Raw genomic sequence first — 18,920 nt, forward strand, 5'->3', positions numbered from 1 at the left:
ACCTGTACTTTTTCTTTAAGCATCCACTCAAATCAACACATTAGAAAATACCTGCATGTAGTCAGGCAAATTAGCTTTTTACAGCCATACAGGACCGAATCATTACACGACAAACCCTCGCTTTTATGTCTTCAGGCAACTGACATTTTACCACTGCAATAAACCCACTTTCACTTTCATGCGAGCAATAACTGCCAATGTGCTATTGTTCGGATGCTGTGTAATTCGTTTGGTACTCCGTATGATTCATAGCACCCCCCCCCCCCCCTCCCATCAGATTCAATGAAACATATCCATCACCCACACGAGCCCTCCAAATTAAATTTAGATTTCATATCTGCAGCACCGAATACATAATTCATACAGACCAATGGGTTTCGCAGAGCGAGGCCTATTTTAGTTCCAACAGTCGACACAAGCACACGCAGAAGCAGCAGAGCAGGTTCCATGATCTTTAATAAAAGGCACATGTACAGCCATAGTGAGATGAGTGAGTCCACTGGCATAGAGACAAAGCATTAAAACACAGAAATACAGGAAGTAGAGGTCAGGAGGAGAGAGAGAGAGAGAGAGAGCTATCTGCCTTACAGTAGAATCTACGTAAGTAACATCATCTCATTTTCATTCAAGTAAGTCTAACACTAATATGCCTCTATAGTAAGATTACGCCCCCTCCCCTCCCGTCGTTGCCATCGCTGCACACGCACGCCATCAAACACACAACTAATGTCTGATCCTCCAAAAATAAGTCCTCTGGAAAGGGAAGTCAAGATTGTGTTGAAGTCCAGATCACCGTTTTGATTGATCAGTGATTGGTCAGTTCACAGCCCCCTCTGGGCAGGAAGGGGATGCCGATTCCTTCGAAAACGCACGCGTGATTAACGGCGCCCACGCTGCACCCTGAACCCGAGCTGTACTCTTACAATGCAGCACCGCGTGGCCTCGGATAATCTGCGGCTCAGTCACTTCGTGGTAAATTGATGAAACTGAATTAGATACAGGAAAAATGTGCACCATACACCCAAAGGCAAGTAGAATTCACTTGATGTTAAGCATTAAAACATTACCTTTTAGCTCATGATTAAAGGTTAGAATGTCACTGATCTTTGAAGAGCATTTAAACGCCATTTGATTCCATCAAAGCAATTAAAAAAAAAAAAAAAAGTAAAGGTTTTTTAAAAAATGACAAATCAAAAACAAAATAAATAAAAATGCACTTTGGGCAAAAAACTAAATGAGCTCAAATGTTAAAACCACAAGCCAGTTTATTTCAGCGATGCCAATCCTCAACTAATTGAAAGTAGTTATTTTTTTACCAGAAATTCATCGACACAGTGATACTTCGGGGGCCCTTAAAGCTCTGGTGGTGGTCCAGCCTCGCTAGTAATGTCCTCGCTGATCACGCCGTTTGTTCACCAGGGAAGGGGGGGGGGCATGTTCACAAGGACCTCGTTCACAAACATTCACACAAACACACACAGGCAGCCATTCATGCGCTAAAACCCAACTCAAAAGAAAAAAAGTTTACAGGTACTTAAATATTCAGGGTTAAGAGAAATAAAAATGCTATTAGTGTTGAAGGTTAAATATAACCACAGCTGGAAGAATAAGTTGAAAGAACTAAAACATGCATGCAGCCGGGCCGTCTCTCCTCTTGATGAAAGGTAGGAGGGGGTGGTGGTGGGGGGGGGGGGGTGCTGTCTTTCACCTGCTCTGGCAAAAATATGACACAATATGGTCCAATTTTGCAAAAACAGAGGGACACTGTAGGGGAAACTGGGGCAGAGGGAGGGGTGAAAACACACACATACGTCACCTCCATCCACATATCCAAAGAACAGCTCCGTAGAGTTAATTCACTCTATTTTCACATTGTCACGTGTCTTTGGGACATTTCAACATGCAAGCAGAGCTTGGCTCGTACCCCCGGGGTCTGTCACCTTAACTCCATTTGTCTCTGAAACACACAAAACACACCCAGCGAACCCTGCTTCAGTTTGTGTGTGTGTGTGTGTGTGTGTGTGCGCTACCTTTGGCTGTGGGTGTCAGAGGTGAAAGCTCAGTCACAAACCAACCGCAGGAACGCACTAATCTCCGGGCAACCCCACCTCTCACACTGCTGAAGGTTTCATCTCACCCCACCATCCCATATCAAAGCCCACCCATCTCATCTCCATAGCAACTCACAGCTTACCCCAACAAGGGGTCTCACTATCTTGTAAAAGGAGGTAAGTGTAATTAGTGGTGTGTGTGTTTGTTTGTGTGTGTGTGTGTCGGTGTTAAGAGGTATCAGTGGTTCAGTGGTGTCTCTCTTTAATCATTAGATCTTCTCTTCAATCTCCAGGCTTCTTTTTCCTCCCAGTTTCCTTCTTCTTCTTCTTCTTCTTCTTCTTCTTCTTCTTCTTCTTCCCCTTCCCCCTCCTCCTCCTCTTCTCATGGTCTTTATTTTTGGACTTGGAAGATGAACAGGCGCAGGTTGATGTTTTTGGCAGCCAGCAGTTTGTTGCACTCCACCGAGTCGGAGATGGGCAGAGGGACGTAGTCGGTCTCGTTGGTGTCGTTGCTGAAGGAGTGGTGGTAGATGACCGGCTTGATCCGCACGTCGTCGTACGGCCCCTTCAGCAGCAGGAAGGAGCACTCCAGGGCGGAGTTCACCTGCGCACACGGAAACACATCCACGTGAGCCTGAATCCAGGTTAAAGGCAGATACGCTGGCTAATATCACTACAAGACACAAAGTAAATGACAATTTACTGACAAAAGAACGTAGCTGTGACGTTTCCACTGCCTCGCATCATCTCTAAAATGCCATTTCTCTAGGAATATTATATAAAACTATATATTTTCATTTCCATAACCAATTTCAACGCTTTCTTTATGGAATGACAATATAATAAGACATTTACAATGATGACCGGAGTAGTTTCACTCGTACAGAATCACACTAAAATGAGTGATTTTGTTAAGGGAGCACATTATGCTTTTCCCGAACTTAAACTGACATCAAACCAAAACACCAAACCACGGGGATGAAGCCCCTCTCGTCCTCTCACAGGCTGACCGTCATTATTGCTCCCTCCCTCAGAAGCGAAGCTATTTCAGGGCTAAGACAGAAATTAAACCGGTGCTCAGCGTCTTGTTTAATGAGGGAAGAATAGGACTGCAGAGACAAACCCACTCCAGAGTGCACCAAAGGAAGATGGATCCATCGGGCCAGCATGCAAGCAGCTTCTTGTCTCAGTCTCGGGTGGCCTAAGCCGTTAGGAGTGCGAAATAACCTGAATATGATCTCAAGGGAGACTCCACCACTGCCCTGATTAGATGAGTAAACGGACTCACCTTTTCCAAAGTCCTCCATTTCAGCAGCAAACTCATTTCGATGTACACACCCTCGGTCTGTATGAAACTCGGCAGCAACAAACTTTTGTAAATGAGGTTTGAGAATAATTAAATCGGGTAAATTATTTTCCATTCGACAGATTTGTCTTGTTGAAAAGACATAGGCGTCTCACAGTATCACATAGCGTGAGAGGTTTTGGCTTCCTAAATGGCAGCCATATTCAGTTTGCTAGACAGCAGTTCTTTGACATCTCTCGGGTCAGTTCCAAACATTTTCCCTCCCCAAACTTTATCATGAAAACCAGACTCTGCGAGGAGTGGTGCATCATAGAGGCCTGACATCGAGCAGAAACTTTAAAAATAGCCACAGACAGAGGGGTGAGTGTACCTTGCTCTTCAGGATGAGCTGGAAGGAGAGGGTGCGCTTGCAGGAGAGATTGGGGTTACGCTCTGAGTCGTTGACACGGGCCTTCAGAACCCACGTCTGGTTGAGAACAGTGAAACGTGGCGTTTCATAGTATAGACGAGTGATGAAGTCATCGGTGCGGTACGGCCTGAACTGCACCTCTGAATGAACAGACAGTGGAATACAAATTAGAAAGGGGCAGAGACAGTTCACCAGAGCCTGTCCAACTCTTTTTGTTTGTACCTGTAAAGCCTATCTTCTCATAGCAGAGCAAGCTAAAGATGCTGTTGTAGAGCTGCGTGTCTCTGCGATGGTTCTGGTCCATCTCTCCCAGTATTCCCATCAGCTCCGTACCAGTTTTAGTTGGATGAGAGCACTCACTCTCATGTGCTGGCAGCTCATGAAACGGACCTTGCCAGGGGCACCCGATCCTCTTGTACTTACACTGCGTCACCCTGGCAACATAATGACAAGAGGGAGTTAAAGACAAAGGAAGCGCAGACGTGGCGTCATGTAAATGAGATCCTTTACAGAGGTGCTTTGTGATGAATATGAGATACTTGCAGTGAGTGGAAGGTAATAATATCAAAGGCACCAATTAATCTAGGATGTGAACTGCAACAAATGAATGCTGTACTAAGATTAGAGCTCACTGAGGGCCAACCTCAAGGAAAAAAAAAGCAGGGATTCATATCAATAACATCCTGGATAGAGGTGCTTTTTAATGAGAACTTGTTACTTTAAGATGAAGTGATGTATTAATAATATGAAAGGTACTACTTAGCCTCTGCAGTGAAGCAAAGCTAATTAAAGCCACACTTAAAGTACTGTGCCACCCTCATTTCTGTATATATTTCCATGAAAACAGGTAATAGGTGCAGTGACTTACTGGAATGTGCCAAGATAACTGGAAATACAGTTTATAAGCTGTTTCCCTTCCTTAAGATTAGCTTCTTTCAGCCACTCTTCCTTGAAGAGGATTTCTGATTAGGGTTCAGTGAACAGTAGATGGATCAACTGAAGGTCCAGATGCATCTCTCAGGTCCTGGTCTTTGTTGGATTTGTACCTCTTTCTTAAGGACATCACCTTCAGATCATGTTAATTTGCTGCAGATACTTTTTTTTTTAAGGCCTGACACTTGGAAAACGCCTTTTTGGTACAAAAACACTATTTTATGTCAGTCAAACTGTGTTAACTTGCAACTAAAGAAATGGGAACACAGTTTTCTGTCCTGGCCACAGTCTGCTAGTAACACAGTGCCCAAACATACAATTTAAAATTGGTTCTCTGGTAAGTTGGCAGTTATGTGCAGACACGACACTTGTGCATTCTTCTGGTGCTGCCTTTTTATACTCGAATAAATCAAAAGGTCAGTGTTAAGTGGCTTAACAAACGAAAACAAACAAATGTGTCTCTCTGGACCGGACTGAAAAAGAATGAAAAAGCAGCTAATGTCCAAAAGAAAAACACGAGGAGCCTGGGGAAAGTCATAGCTCAAGACCACTTTAAAATATTACAAGAAAGTCTCGATCCGCTGAAGGAAAATGTGAAGAAAGGAGGGGTGGCTCGACTGAATTCACCCACTACCCTCAAAAGCTTTGTCTTCTACATTTAAACAGGGACTCATGACAAAAACATCTGTGACCACCGCAGCACGTTAAATACAGACCCTGTCCTCCAAACCGGTGACGTCACCACCTCCTCACAGAAGGCTGTCAACATTTTCTGCCTGACCTGACCGAAAAACACCCTGAGTCTGCCATGGCAGCTGTCATGGCAACGTCTCCTTCATTTTGCCCAATTTAACGCCGTGTGATAGTGTGCAGGGTTACCACAAGCACACAACACAGAAATGCTTTGTAACGACGTGCGTTGTTGCTGATAGTTTTTTGAACCGGGAAAATGGATTTCGGTTATGCTTTTCGCCAACCGTGCTGTGTTTTGGTGTATTTGAGTGTTGTGTTGTGATGTAAACCTGTCTTGGCACTCCTCCTTCTGGTGTCTCTCTAGACTAGAGCGGGGGAACTGTTTTAGGCAGAAGGTACAATCTGTCGGCAGCTCACTGACAGCCTTCTCCACTGCGAGGTTCCTGCAGCACAAGTTCTTGCTGATCTCACATCTACGTAAACACAGAGAGGCATGAATGATATGTCAGTGCGGCGCTTTGTCTCAAATCTTTGTTGAGTACAGGTATAATCAAAGATTGATTTTCAAACCACCCTGGCCCAAAAATTCAGCAAAGCGAGCCCAAACTATGATGCTACCATTGCCATGTTTTAGAGATGTTTTAGAGATTTAGAGCACGGCCCTGAGAGCAGTCGTATATAAAACAGTGGACTTGGTGTACCTGCAGTTGGGACATGTGGCCTGCTCCTCCTTGAGCCGGGAATCAGCCAGAAGGTGAATGAAGCAGCCAGCACACATCAGGTGTCCATTGGTACACTGTGGCAAGAAAGGTTCATAAAGAGTTAGAGGGAAGTGAAAAACATGAACACTGAAGATGGAACATCGGCAGAGCAGCAGAGATCAAGGCAAAAGTTCAAGAAGTACAATAAAATATCAAATTGATCTGTCTCTTGTAGAATCTTATGGGGGTAAAAAAAAAAGAAAAGTATTAATTTACCAATCGATACATTTAATAACAGCAGTAGTTAGAAATAGTTGTTTTGGGAAAGTCTTACTGACAAAAGGGGCAATCTAAGGAGAAAAGCTTCAGTTCATAACACATAAAAACCCCATTTCCTCAAAAGTTGACAAGTTTGCAAAAAATCAACAACTTAAAACTGCAAATTTGCTCATTAATTCGAACCTTTATGTGACAGAAAAAAAGTACAAATGAAATTACTTTCAGTGTCTTCCGTGACCGACTTCATGGTTTTTTGGAAAACAAAATCAAATCTACAATTTGATGCCAGTGACTCACTTAAAAGTTGGGAGAGAGGCAAAGAAAGACAGAACAGCCTATAGAGTGAACAGGTGGCGGCTTCCTGGAGGACTCTGCAATCAGCAGCTTAAGTGGTGACAGGTGAGGGTGTCAGGACGGGGTGTAAAAGGAGCCTCCACCAAAGGCAACGATGGGCTGCAATTAACCACTTTGTACCAAACTCTGTCAGAAAGCTGTCGATCAGTTCGAAAAATATCTATATTTCTCGATTTCTCTCCGTTTGGTAAAGATCAGGGCTGGAAACTACTGTTGGATGTGCACGACCTCGGAGCTCTCGTGTGGCACCGCATGAGACACTGCGATCAGCGGAGCCACGTAAGCGCCTAAACTACCTTGGAAAATCATCGACGCTCAACACAGACCAACGTTGCATCCAGAAATGTAATCTTTAAACTGGATTATACAAGGAAGAAGCCGTATATCAGCTTTGCGCAGGAATAAGTACGAATCTTTTGGACACAAGCAAATCAGCAAAAGGTGGCTGATACACGTAAAGACACATGACCGTCACAGTGGTGTATTTTTCCCAGGAGTGGGAAAAATGTGGTTATTTCAACAGGATAATGTCAGACGTCATTGCGTGGTGTGGCTTTATAAACACAGAGACACGCGTGTGACTGCGGTCAAGTCTGTCTCCCATTAAAGACGTATGGGGCATTGTGAAGCAGAGGATCAAACAAGGTCACAGGTGGCAAAGCAGCTAAAAAATTGTATTCAGCAAGAATAAACACATATGTCTGAAGACACTGAAAAATCATGCCTGCCAGCCTATTACAGCCAAAAAAAGTACGGCCTTTAAAACCCTGATGGTTTCTGGAAAGCTGTACGAGTAAAAACTTGTTATTTCTCAGCCTCTGAAGACACCAGATATGTGAAATAGGAAAAGAAAAACATTTAAACTTTTGGTTTAATTCTAAATGACTGACTTTGCCTTCATGTTTGTCAGTATTCTTTCTTTTTTTTTTTTTTTTTGGAGGAGAAAAACACATCGTATCACGTCAAAATGGGTTGAAACTACTCTAAGAAATGACAGGTTTAAGTTTTAATGTATTTGGGGGAAAAGAACAAAACAAAAACAACAATTTCTAAACTTTTCTGGAAATTTGGTTTGTAACTCCATGAGGCATTATTGGACATATTTAGCTGAGTGTGCACAAGCTTCTGTTCTCTGAAGCATGTTAAGAAATAATGTGGTCCTCTTTTTACTATGTTAATAAATGTTTCTTGTTTAACTAAGTTTGGAAAGTGTTTGCTGCACTTTTCTGCACGGGGTGTTCATGCCGACTAACTGAACAATGACTTCAGATATGGTCACTCGACACTGAGAAGGTCAGTTTGAGGTCATTAGGGAGAATGCTAAGGTGGGCTGTAAGGAAGGACAAAAGTTTTTACATTTACATCAAGCTCTGTTTGTGGAGTTTGGGAATGTGGTTTTTGCTGTGGGCAATCTGATAACTCACACCACAATGTTACAAACTTGGGCCAGCACAGCTGACCACATCTTGTGGCTTTAATTTGCTTTATAGACACTTCCAGGTTGTGTTGGATCTGGTATTACTAAAAATAAATGGAGCTGGCCAACACATTCAACAGGTTGACACTTGGGTTTGGGGCATATGGGGAGCTTCTATCATGAGATTGAACTGCTTTGCTGATGTTTGACTGTAATTTAAGGATTAAGTGGAAGGGGGGGGGGGTCTTGTGATTGACACCACATTTACCTGGTATACAGACGCCTTGGGCAAGTCTAGACACACGGTGCAGCACAGCACTGAGTACAGTCTTTCCTCCAGTTTTCCTGACTCTCCCTCGGGTATTTTCACCCTCTTCTTGGGTGGCTCGTCTGGGTCTGCCTCGGGCCCCTCTCGCCGTATTCCCACATCCTCTTGCATGGCCGCGACCCCGGCGACAGCCTCCACCGCTGCCCCCACGGCTCCGACCCCCAGGCCGGCCGAGGAGGAGCCAGGGGCGGCCGCAACGCCCACGTCTCTCTCTTCCAGGGAGGACATGGCGATGGCTGTCTAGAAATGTCTATTATGTACCTGCTTCGACCTGTCTGAGTCCGAAATATTAGCTCGTTAGCTCAGGGCTAGCGTACAACCTGTCGAGCTAACGGTCAGCTGACAGCGAGCTAACGTGAGCTAGGCTAACGCTTCAAAAGCAGGCTGTCAGGAAGGAATGCAGGCAGACTTCTTAATGCAACCCTACATATACATACTGGAATTTTAACAAGCCAATTGTTCTGTAATAACGAAATCATGAGCTAAATTTAATAATCACTATCATATAGCTTAAATGTTGACTAGTTTTGTTGACTTACAGTTAAGCTAGCAGAATATGCGGCTAGCTACGTTGACACAAACACAGCAGTCCTCTCCCTGTGCCCAGGCAGAACAAAAACAACTCGGGCTCTCTCAGCTGTCGTTGCCCTCTCGATGCCGTTATTCGCATTGACAGCAGGTTACAACGACGCGCACCGATGGGCCTGCTCGACTGCTCCCAGCTCCGGTACCGACTGACTGTCCACGGGACCCACGGGAGGTGTTGGTGATTAAAGCTAGAGACACTTCTGCTGGGACTTGTCTCTCTGGCTACACAGCCATCTTTGTTTTTTTTTTTTGGTTTTTTTTTTTTTTCTCGTGTCCGTATCCCACGACTTCAACCCTGCACAGTTTTTACGACTGAGGGTCAATTTCGTGATGACTCAGAAAGGTTCTAGATTGTGGCTTGTGATTGAAGTTGCGTGTTTAAAAGTAAATATTTCGCCTGTGTCTGTGGGGGCCTCTAAGCGCCTCTAACTACTTGAGTGCAACCGTGAATTGGCTGTCAGCGGAATGTTTTGTTGTGGCAGATGACTTGGGGTATTTAAAGACTTTGAAAGGCGCATGCGCAGTGAGCACCTGTGAGTCCGTATATGGCAATGCTTGAAAGCTGACCAAAACCTGTTATGCGACACATTTAGGCTACTCCACCAAATGATGCACATTTCTTCGTGGTGGAATTTGACTAAGTGTGTTTACTCAAGTATTTCAGTTCAGGTCAGACTTGAGGCGTTTTCTTTTAATGACACGTCTACTCCGCTACGTTTTTAGTACCTTACTATTCATTTGACAGTCGTTGCAACTAGTTCCTATGCAATTTTATGTCCGTTCCCCCAAATGTAAAAGGGGCCCATAATATGTGTTTTGTTATCAACTGAACTATCCAACAGTTCCTACCTCATGAAATTATTAATCAAATTATCATTTGGTTGATTTACAGAAAATAATTGAACAACTTTTCATTTTAATGCAAGTAACTTTTTAAAGAATCTTGATCTCTGCACTTTTGGAAAGACAAATCAGGTACTGGAAGAGTCTCTGAGAAGCTGTGCCAGCATTTCACTATATTTTCAGCCTTTTTACAAAGCAGTCAGTTTCACGAAGAAACATTTAGCAGATTAGATCTACCTCAACGGAACAGAAAATCCTCCTTTTGCACTAAAACTGTGACAGTCTGATGATGTATTCGACTGTACAACAGTCACAGAGGACCTTTACCTGTAGTATTTCCATGTGCATTTTCCTCGTTCTACTTACTAATTTCTGCTCATGTAACATTTTAGATGCAGGTAATGGAGTGTGGTTACTGTTTGGCATTTGTAGTAGTCAAATAAAGAATCTTTTTTTATATCCGTTATCATTATCCATAACACTGTCACAAATACCTGACAACAAGAGCTTTGAACCAACCTTGTCCCTGTTGCTCTGGTATGTTGACTGCACATTTACGGGTCTGTTACCCGCAGTCTATAAAAGAGGTTCAGCTGGTTGTAAGGAACCCTGTGCTTGTGTGTGTTAAGCATGCATAAATAATTCAGCCAGAAAAACAGGCTGTTGGAGGAAAGCTTTAATTACCCTTGGCCAGTACAACTGATAGTTTGTCGTAAGCATTTAGAAGCTTTGTCATCACATCAGTGCCCCAGATATGTGGCTTAGCCGCCACAAAGGACGGGTAGGATTCAAGCGTGGACAGGATAGAAGGTTGTGAGTGTGCTCTGGGGCGGGATGTCAGTGTCAGCTGTCTGCAATCGGGAGGGACAGCATTAACCACTCCCATTGGACGGAAAGATATGTCTAATTTGGTCTGTGTGGAATGGTGAGGGAGGGAGAGATGCCACCTTTAGAAATGCACACATACTCTGCAGCATGTGGTCACAGTGTTGTGCAATCCCAGCATTAGTCCCAGGATCTTACTAGACATTTGTTTACGTGAACATTGCCATCTTACTTGCCCGTACCATTAAGATGAATTCAAATCATCAGTAGTTTGTTGCCAAAAACAACCTGATCTGAAATACATACCGTTTTGGATGATGTTCAAGAATTTACTGGGGGGTAGATTGAAAAATTCTTTGTGGTGATCATTTAATCCACAACTGTATAGTCAAGAAACACCTTATTCCTTCACAGACTTCGAGGAATGTCTATTTAAGATTAGAAAAAAAAAAGAACGGGTGTGTCACAAGACCAGCAAACAAAAATAGCTCCCAACAGCAGACATATCTCATCTACAAAAGTGAACATGGTCTGACGAGTAAAAATGAACCCTAACTAAACAAAAATACCTAAGAAATGTACTAAAAAGTCATTACACAAATATCAGCTCGACATTAAAAATGACAAACTCGTGGTGCTTCACCGCTTACCAACCGATCCTGCTTTTATGGGCCTGGACAGACGCATAACTCAGTCATTACACCAAAACTCATGATTAATTTCTGATTGCAGGGCAAATGGAGTATCCACATTTATGAGATGTATCAAGCCTCATCAATCAGACCCTATTCACCAAAAAAGAGAGTACATCACATCCTCTGTCGGTCATTCAAGGATTCAGATGCTAAGAAATCAGCCGTATTGTCCAGAACAATGAAAGTGAAGACCCTGATCTAATCACACAATCAAACAGGAGGTTTCACAGTGACGTCAGGGTTGTCTGGGTGGCTGGGTGATGGTGGTGTGACCGTTCGCCTCATTGTGGTTTTCAGTCGGGTGTTTTTGGAGGGTGGCTGCACCGGGGTGGTGAGTTGGGGACGTTGCATTGTCTGGAGGGAGAAATGGAGTTGGAGACGCTGCTGCTTGGTTTGGTGACTGGTTGAGTAGTGAGTGATCTGTGGTGGGTCGGTGGGTTGTTTTGAGTAGTGGTGTCGATTCTGGAGGTGACTGCTGTTGGTTGTTCTGTTTTGATTGTGGTTTAATCTGGGATGGAGGCTGAGTTTGAGCAACAGGGGAGTCGAGCTGATTGAGATCGGCATGGTCTATGTTTAACAGCTTGGATCCTGGATCCTTTTTTTCTCGCCCACCCTGCTCATCTGCAGAGGTGGACTTTGGTTTCACTTGACCTTGTGTGACATCTAAAGGCGTGTGCTCCTTGTTCTGTGCAGATATGATATTGACCGTGCTCACCTCTTCAGATTGTAGAAGTGGTGGTTTGTTCTCACTTTGTCTTCTTGCTGTGAGCTCATCATGCCTCCTGGGAGAGGTTTTCCCCTTGCTGCAAGAGTGTCCCGCTGCTTTTTCTGTGAGCGATTCTTCTGCATTTTTTTGAGCTGATCTTTGGACTCTCAGTAGCTCTGCTGTAGAACCTGCCTTACATCTCTGAGTTTTGTCTGTGAGCGCCCTCTGCCTGCAAATTGAAGCCATAGCTTTCACCCACTGATGTAAGAGGGTCTGCTCTGCTGTCATTCTCACTGAGGGTTCTGGCTGAAGCAGAGATCTGACAAGGCCTCTAGCTTCTGCATGTAAACACAGATGCGTAGGGAAAAAAACACATTGAGGAATTATATGCGGATATATACCTATCTGAAATTTTTGGTGGCATGTCTATCTATCTATCTATCTCACCCTCTGAGATGGAGTCCCAGTAGGGGGACGGGAAGTGAAGTTGTGCTTGTTTTATTAGCTCAAAGAGCTCTTCCTGGTCCCGATCCCGACTGCGAAATGGGGGGAATCCACACAGTAGGATATAAAGAATCACACCCAGAGCCCAAACATCCACAGCTACGCCATATCCTGGTGGGTAAACCAAGAACAAATCTTGTCAGATCGAGAAAAGCTGGCCGTAATTTATGCACAGAAGTCACGTAAATACCTCACCTGTCTCACCGAGGATCTCTGGGGCTACATATGTAGGTGTGCCGCATATAGTGAAGACTGGTTCAGTCACAACCATTGCAAGACCAAAGTCTCCCAGCTTCAGCCGAAAGATGCCACCAGCGACTTGCTCTATCTGAGTGAAGGAACAAGAAGAACAGCCGTGGAGGCAGATTTTAGCTTAAAGTTATTAAAACCAAACTGTTCATTTGGGTGTTCACATGGTTTCCACACAAACAGAAAAAAAACAACCTTTTCACACATTTTGGATTTTTCAAATTACCAACCCAGCTTAATAAAAAAAACAACAACAACTGTAACTATATATACAATATTACACATACATTAATGTGGTGTAATGATGAGACAGTGGAGCTGATGGTGGTATCTGAGTTTAAAGAGTATGGACAACAAGAGTGCGTACGGAAGATGAATAAAAAGCCAACACAACTGACGGCTGTCACCTGAAGCTGGTTAGGAAGTTGGTGTAGCTTTGCCTGAAGCATACAACATAATAATGACTTTTAAATGTAAATCTCATCACAGCTAGATGTGTAGCTGATGGCCGAATTGCATAGCTATTAAAAGTCTGTTTAAGTTTGACTAAAAAAATGTGTAAATGGTAATTTTTAAGTAACAGCTCAGTCTCTTTAGGAAATCTTTGTTCATTTGACTTTGACTGTTAAAACCACAGGTGTAATTGTGGACCAGACGTGAAGGAATATTCCTAAACAAAGGGTTTCTGTTTTTTGTGCCTCCTGGACTCAAAAACAGAGGAGATGTTGTTGCATGTCTTAAACTTTGAAATGCTTGAGGTGTTGATGCATGTAGATCCCAAAGCCTGCTGAGGCAGATCATGACTAATCTCTGCCTTTGAGGAGGGTTTTTTTTAGATTTATTATCTACTACACCGCTATCCTGCCAAATAACGCAGCCAAATTTATCCGGCGGTATTGAGAAAACCCATGCAAATTACGCAGTGAAAACACATTTTCTTGCCATGCTGTGTTCACACAACAAAAAGCAGTTTTCACAAACGCTAAAATGGCAGATTTGCTCAACAAAAAAACACAGCGGGCATCTCATCCATATAGCTCTGGCACACTTTACAGCAGGAAATTACTTCAGACTTGTCATGTAATTTGCAGAAAATGGCTGTTTAAGTTTGATGTGTTTTTCCATTTTTTTTTTGTTTTATTAGTCTGGGAAGCACCAAGCTTGTTTCTTTTTCACAATTTCCTCCTTAAATTCATAACCTACATATCTAATTGTTTTAATTTTTGCCTCCTTTCATTCAACGTGACTCTGAAAATTAGGTTTTCTGAGTAAACCCCTTCCGACCCGCCGGTGTGCTCACGAGAACTTCAGTTGGCTCCCGTTATATTAGAGCTCAAAAGTCAGACCATGCGTGAGATTAAAGCTGTCTTTTGAGGGCATATTCGTGCTGTTCACTGTTCCATTTATACTTTTTGAGAAGTGTTTTTATGGGACTCTTTTTGTGGACTGACTCTAATCTACCTACTTCACTGTAAAAGAAAGGAATCACCATAGCAACTGGTCACGCAGTAGGGAATTGGCTGATTGGAGTGTTTCATTTGATCATTTTTCTTATAATTATCAATCTCTTGTGCCTGAAGACATCACCGTATTTCTTTACATTTCTGAAGGAACAAGACAGAATGATGAATTAGGCGAATTCTGATTCGATAAGGAAAGATTGTTGTTGTCTCTTAAATAGAATTATAGATCATCAAAATATCACCAGGAAAAGAAATGCATTCTAAATCAGTCATTTGCTTGGAAAACATTAAAGTCTACTTTTAAACTACTTTTAGGGTTTTAGATTTATTGTGACAGACAGCACTGACTACTGACTACCTACTACTGAGATTTTCCTACTGTTTTTTTTGTATCATGTTCATGCGAAAAAATTTAAGAACATCCACTCTCCACTCTTGCTATCTACCCTGATACCCACCAGTAAGTTCTCTGGTTTCAGGTCCCTGTGGACGATGCTCCTGCAGTGGATGTAATTCAGAGCATCGCTCACGTCTGACACCATCAGTCCCGCCTCAGCTTCTGAAAACTTCCCCCTCTCACTGATGGCTTCAAACAGATCCCCGCCACTCACCAGCTCCATCAGCAGGTAGGAGTGCGTGTGCGTATGGTGGTGTGCCAACAGCTGCACTATACGAGGGTGACACAGGCTACCCAGAAGGCTCAGCTCGTTCTGCATCATGTGCTCTCGTCCAATCAGTTTGGACCGCTCGACGATCTTCACTGCAAAGGTTTGACCGTTGTCTCGACGGCGGCACTCTCGCACCACAGCAAAGTTCCCATCTCCAACCACACGTCCAATTTCATAGCAGCGTTCTATGTCTGACAGGGTGACAGTGCTGCCGCCTGAAGGGAGGCCAAAGGTTTCCCTCTTCTCTGCCTGTGTGTGTTCTGGAGCTGGATCCAGGAGTTGTAAGTGGGTATGGCTGTTCTCCTCGTCTCTGCTAATTGGCCGAGGAGGTTTCGGGTTGTTGTGAACAACCAGATTCTTCCCTTCCTGCTCTATATGAGAACTTTCTTTTTGCTTCCTTGGCACGGGAGGAAGTGGGACCCTCCTTGATATCACACCATTCAGTTCTGCACCTTTAAGTTTAGCTCTTGTTGCTAAACAGTTTTCACACAGTATGGAAGAAGGTCCGTCTGCAACTCTATGATCGTCTTCATTTTTGAATGGACCAATAACAGAAGGCGGCTGCTCTCTGACTCCGCCCCTCACACGCAGTCTCTGCAGGTTGTTGGGAAGGTGAGGAGGTTTCTTCCAAGAATTCTTTTTGTACGACTTCTGACAGGCGTTTTCTGGCTGGTGTGAGTCAGCATTTTGAGATGCGTGTGTATTCATATGATTCTTGACATGTGTATTTGTGTCTCGGTGTGTATTCTGGTTAGTCCCACTGCTGTCTATCTCCTCACTGTATCCACTGTCAGCCTTGGTAGCTTTATCTGGCAGTGGACGGAGTTTCTTCTCCCAGGCCCTCAGTGCATTAGCACGATAATGTGAATGTTCTGGAAACAGTTCCTCCAGAGCCTCTTGAACACCGCTCAGCTCCGGACGAACCTTACCGAGGGCCAAAAAGGCCGCTTCTCCACAGAAGAAATCGCACACACCCTTAACCTATGACAGATAGAGAAGAAGGGATTGTTCAAACACATCACCAGGGATCAGATTTGGACCACAAATCAGTTTTAGGCTGCTGACATGTTTAAGATTTACAGTTAAATCTTGCCTACAGATTTTTTTCTCTTAGATTTTTCTATCCCTCTCATACTTTTAGTTTTTACAGGCCTTATCTGACAGTCTAAGTTTCAGCTGTTCACATTAAAATACATCTCAATAACTCTTAAAAAGTTCATATGAAATGAGTAAGTGAGGAAAGAAAAGTGAAAAACTCATGCGTTCAACATGTTTTCCCAGCATTTAATGTGAGGGACTTCTATCCGATCGCCACAGAGAACGCTATCAGTCTCCAGACGTACACTCTGAAGAGCAGCATGACATTTTCTTTTTTCGCTTCCCTCTCCCAGGTTCATCTGATCTTGGATGAGCCTCACCTCTCGTGCGTGTGTCGTGTACAGGCGTGTGACTCTGGCTCTGTGCCATCGAGGAAACCCCAACGCCTCTGAGATATCCAATAGCAACTGCTCAAAGGACACGATGCCCCTTCGGTTCAAAAGCACTGTCACCTTGCAAGCACGGAAAGAGAAAAGAAATCGCAGTTTGGACATGAAATCCATCCCATGTAAAACACATTTTCAGCCACTGAAAAATAAAAATAGCTCCCCGTTCTAAAATTGAACCATCTTGAAAGGATTTTAAACAAATGACTTTATTAATTGTTAATGTCACTAATGCTTTAAATGTTAATAGCCTAAGAACCAGTTTTATTTTGGTCTCTTTATCCCTTTATTTAATCTGTAAAATCCATCCAATGGACTGTTTGACCACTTCTCTAAAAGAGCTGCCAAATCTGGACCAGAATTAATTTAATAGCCACTGACATCTGTAACTGAAAGGTTAGCAAAACCCACCCATTTAAACCCCAAAAACCTTTTAAGACTGCTATTATTTTTTTAGAATAATGCCTTATTTAAAAGACGGTAAATACTGAATTCACCTTCCTTAGTGCACTCTGACATGGGCGCACAATAGTGACCAGATGAGGCCGCTCAGCACTCTCCTCTGCATGGCGGGTGTGGAAGACAGGAAGGTTAGGTGGAGGAGGAGCAGGTGGAGGAGGAGGAGGAGGAGGGAAGTGGGGTCTGTGAGCATGTCCTGCAGGATGTGTGTGGATGGGCCACGGCTGGGGTACCACACCAGGACGCTTCAACAGCGGGGCAGGAGGAGCTGAAGCAGGGGCACAGAGAGGAGGATATTTGTGGGAGATAAGAGACAGAAAGCAAGAATTGGATGATGATTAAACTCCAGCGGTGGGGTTCTTCTAGAACTACACGGAAAGATCCAAAGGAAAACTCATAAGTAACACAACACCAGGTCCTCATCCTGTGTGACTGTGCTCGTGATTGTGAAAACAAATCCGGGCCGATCAGATTGGAGCATTTTCCATCACATAGAGTGCAGGGGCCATTTGAGATTCCTCAATCACCTCGCCCTACTGCCTGAATTATTTAGGCTTCCTTAAGTCCTGAGGAGCCCCACACACATATAAACACACACACACATCCGCCACAACAAAAGCTTGATCTGGTTAGGGCTCAGCTGGACCTGCATGATTAATGAAACATTAGAGACACAGCATCTTTGACGTTTCACTTTCTGGCACCGAGGGGGACAGGGAGATGTTATCTGTCCACCCAGCGGGGGTTCGTCTTTTTTTGTTTCGTTTTGTCACTAGACGCAGACAGAAACACAAGACCGCCAACGTGACCGGGGCCCCTTTTTAACGAGACACCACTGGTCCACTGAGAGTGAGCAACAATACACACATTCACACACAAATGGCTGAAAAGATTCACGCAGTTTAAACATCTCATAAAGAGCCAGCTGCGGCCAGCCAGAGAAGATTGAATCAGGCCAATTTCATTCCGTGTGTGTGGGTGTGAGGAGGAGGCTTGTAATTTCAGGCTCTTTTCTATACTAACAATGTGTTAAGAAACTCATCATATTGAACATTTTTATGGAACTCAAATGTTTTCAAAACTAATTATCATGGAGCCACCGTGTCAAACGTAGCCTACATTTAGCCTCGTGAGTTGTGACATAAAGGTTTGGATATAATTATCTGAAGTTTTTTCTCATTACCATTTTAAGGAAAAATCTATTAAATCCCCCCCAACTCAACTTACCCGCCAGTCTCCATTTAGTGTTGCGCCCCGCTTCACATCCATGTCGGGCTTTATGCGAAGGCGTCATGCCGCTGAATAACAAGGAAACACCCGAGACAGCGGGATGCAAATCCTATTTTTGTGTTTTTCGTGTATCCACGACTTGCTGCTGTCCTACTCTCCGCTACTTACCTTTTAGGAAAAGTAACGGGATGCGCCGTGAGTTGACCGCTTGCGTGGTTGCCATGGAGACGAGTCAAGTTTAGCGAACTGGAGGACAAAGTCAAACCGGAAGCTCAGCGAGTTTGCTTTTAAAATAAAATTTCACGAGTAATTCGACGTAATCTGAGAGCATCGGGCTCTATTTTGATTAGGTAAATCATATTCTTCAACTTTATGCTTTCATAAATTAACTGACTAGTGTTTTAAAGACAAACGAGCAACTTTTGGTGGTTTTATTTTTTATCGCTGTGACCGGAAACATCCTTCTGTACTTTCAGCTGTGCCTCACGTATATTTGATACAACAACATATCACGGAAATAAGTGACAAATTAAACCACTTTTTCCCAAAAATGTTTTAGCCTGTTTTTATCTATCAATTGCAAGTTGTGGGCAACAACACACAGCTGGGTTTTGGGTTGAAATAATCAAACCAGGGCCCAAGAAACAACATAATACTTTTTTTTCACCTCTGCACATTGTCACTGGTACAAGTACTTTCTATATTAGTTGTTGCCTTTTACTTTATGGTACCCTG

At 43.6% G+C, this 18,920-nt stretch overlaps 2 protein-coding genes across 2 annotated transcripts; both read right to left on the reverse strand.

Moving 5' to 3' along the window:
- Positions 1–438: 438 nt before the first annotated feature.
- Positions 439–9,548, reverse strand: zftraf1 (zinc finger TRAF-type containing 1). The gene is made up of 6 exons (XM_072370221.1): positions 8,412–9,548; positions 6,094–6,188; positions 5,722–5,865; positions 3,989–4,200; positions 3,728–3,906; positions 439–2,655 (listed from the first exon to the last, which is right to left on the reverse strand). The coding sequence occupies exons 1-6, from the start codon at positions 8,697–8,699 to the stop codon at positions 2,443–2,445; spliced, it is 1,131 nt and encodes a 376-aa protein (XP_072226322.1). The 5' UTR covers positions 8,700–9,548; the 3' UTR covers positions 439–2,442.
- Positions 9,549–10,567: 1,019 nt separating this feature from the next.
- Positions 10,568–18,340, reverse strand: dclk3 (doublecortin-like kinase 3). The gene is made up of 7 exons (XM_072370285.1): positions 18,183–18,340; positions 16,994–17,223; positions 16,431–16,562; positions 14,803–15,993; positions 12,828–12,960; positions 12,576–12,743; positions 10,568–12,466 (listed from the first exon to the last, which is right to left on the reverse strand). Exons 1-7 carry the CDS (start codon positions 18,247–18,249, stop codon positions 11,658–11,660), a joined length of 2,730 nt encoding a protein of 909 aa, XP_072226386.1. The 5' UTR covers positions 18,250–18,340; the 3' UTR covers positions 10,568–11,657.
- Positions 18,341–18,920: the final 580 nt, after the last annotated feature.

Source organism: Leuresthes tenuis, unplaced genomic scaffold (genome assembly GCF_036924035.1).
Source record: "Leuresthes tenuis unplaced genomic scaffold, fLeuTen1.0.hap1 SCAF_18, whole genome shotgun sequence".
NCBI lineage: Eukaryota > Metazoa > Chordata > Actinopteri > Atheriniformes > Atherinopsidae > Leuresthes > Leuresthes tenuis.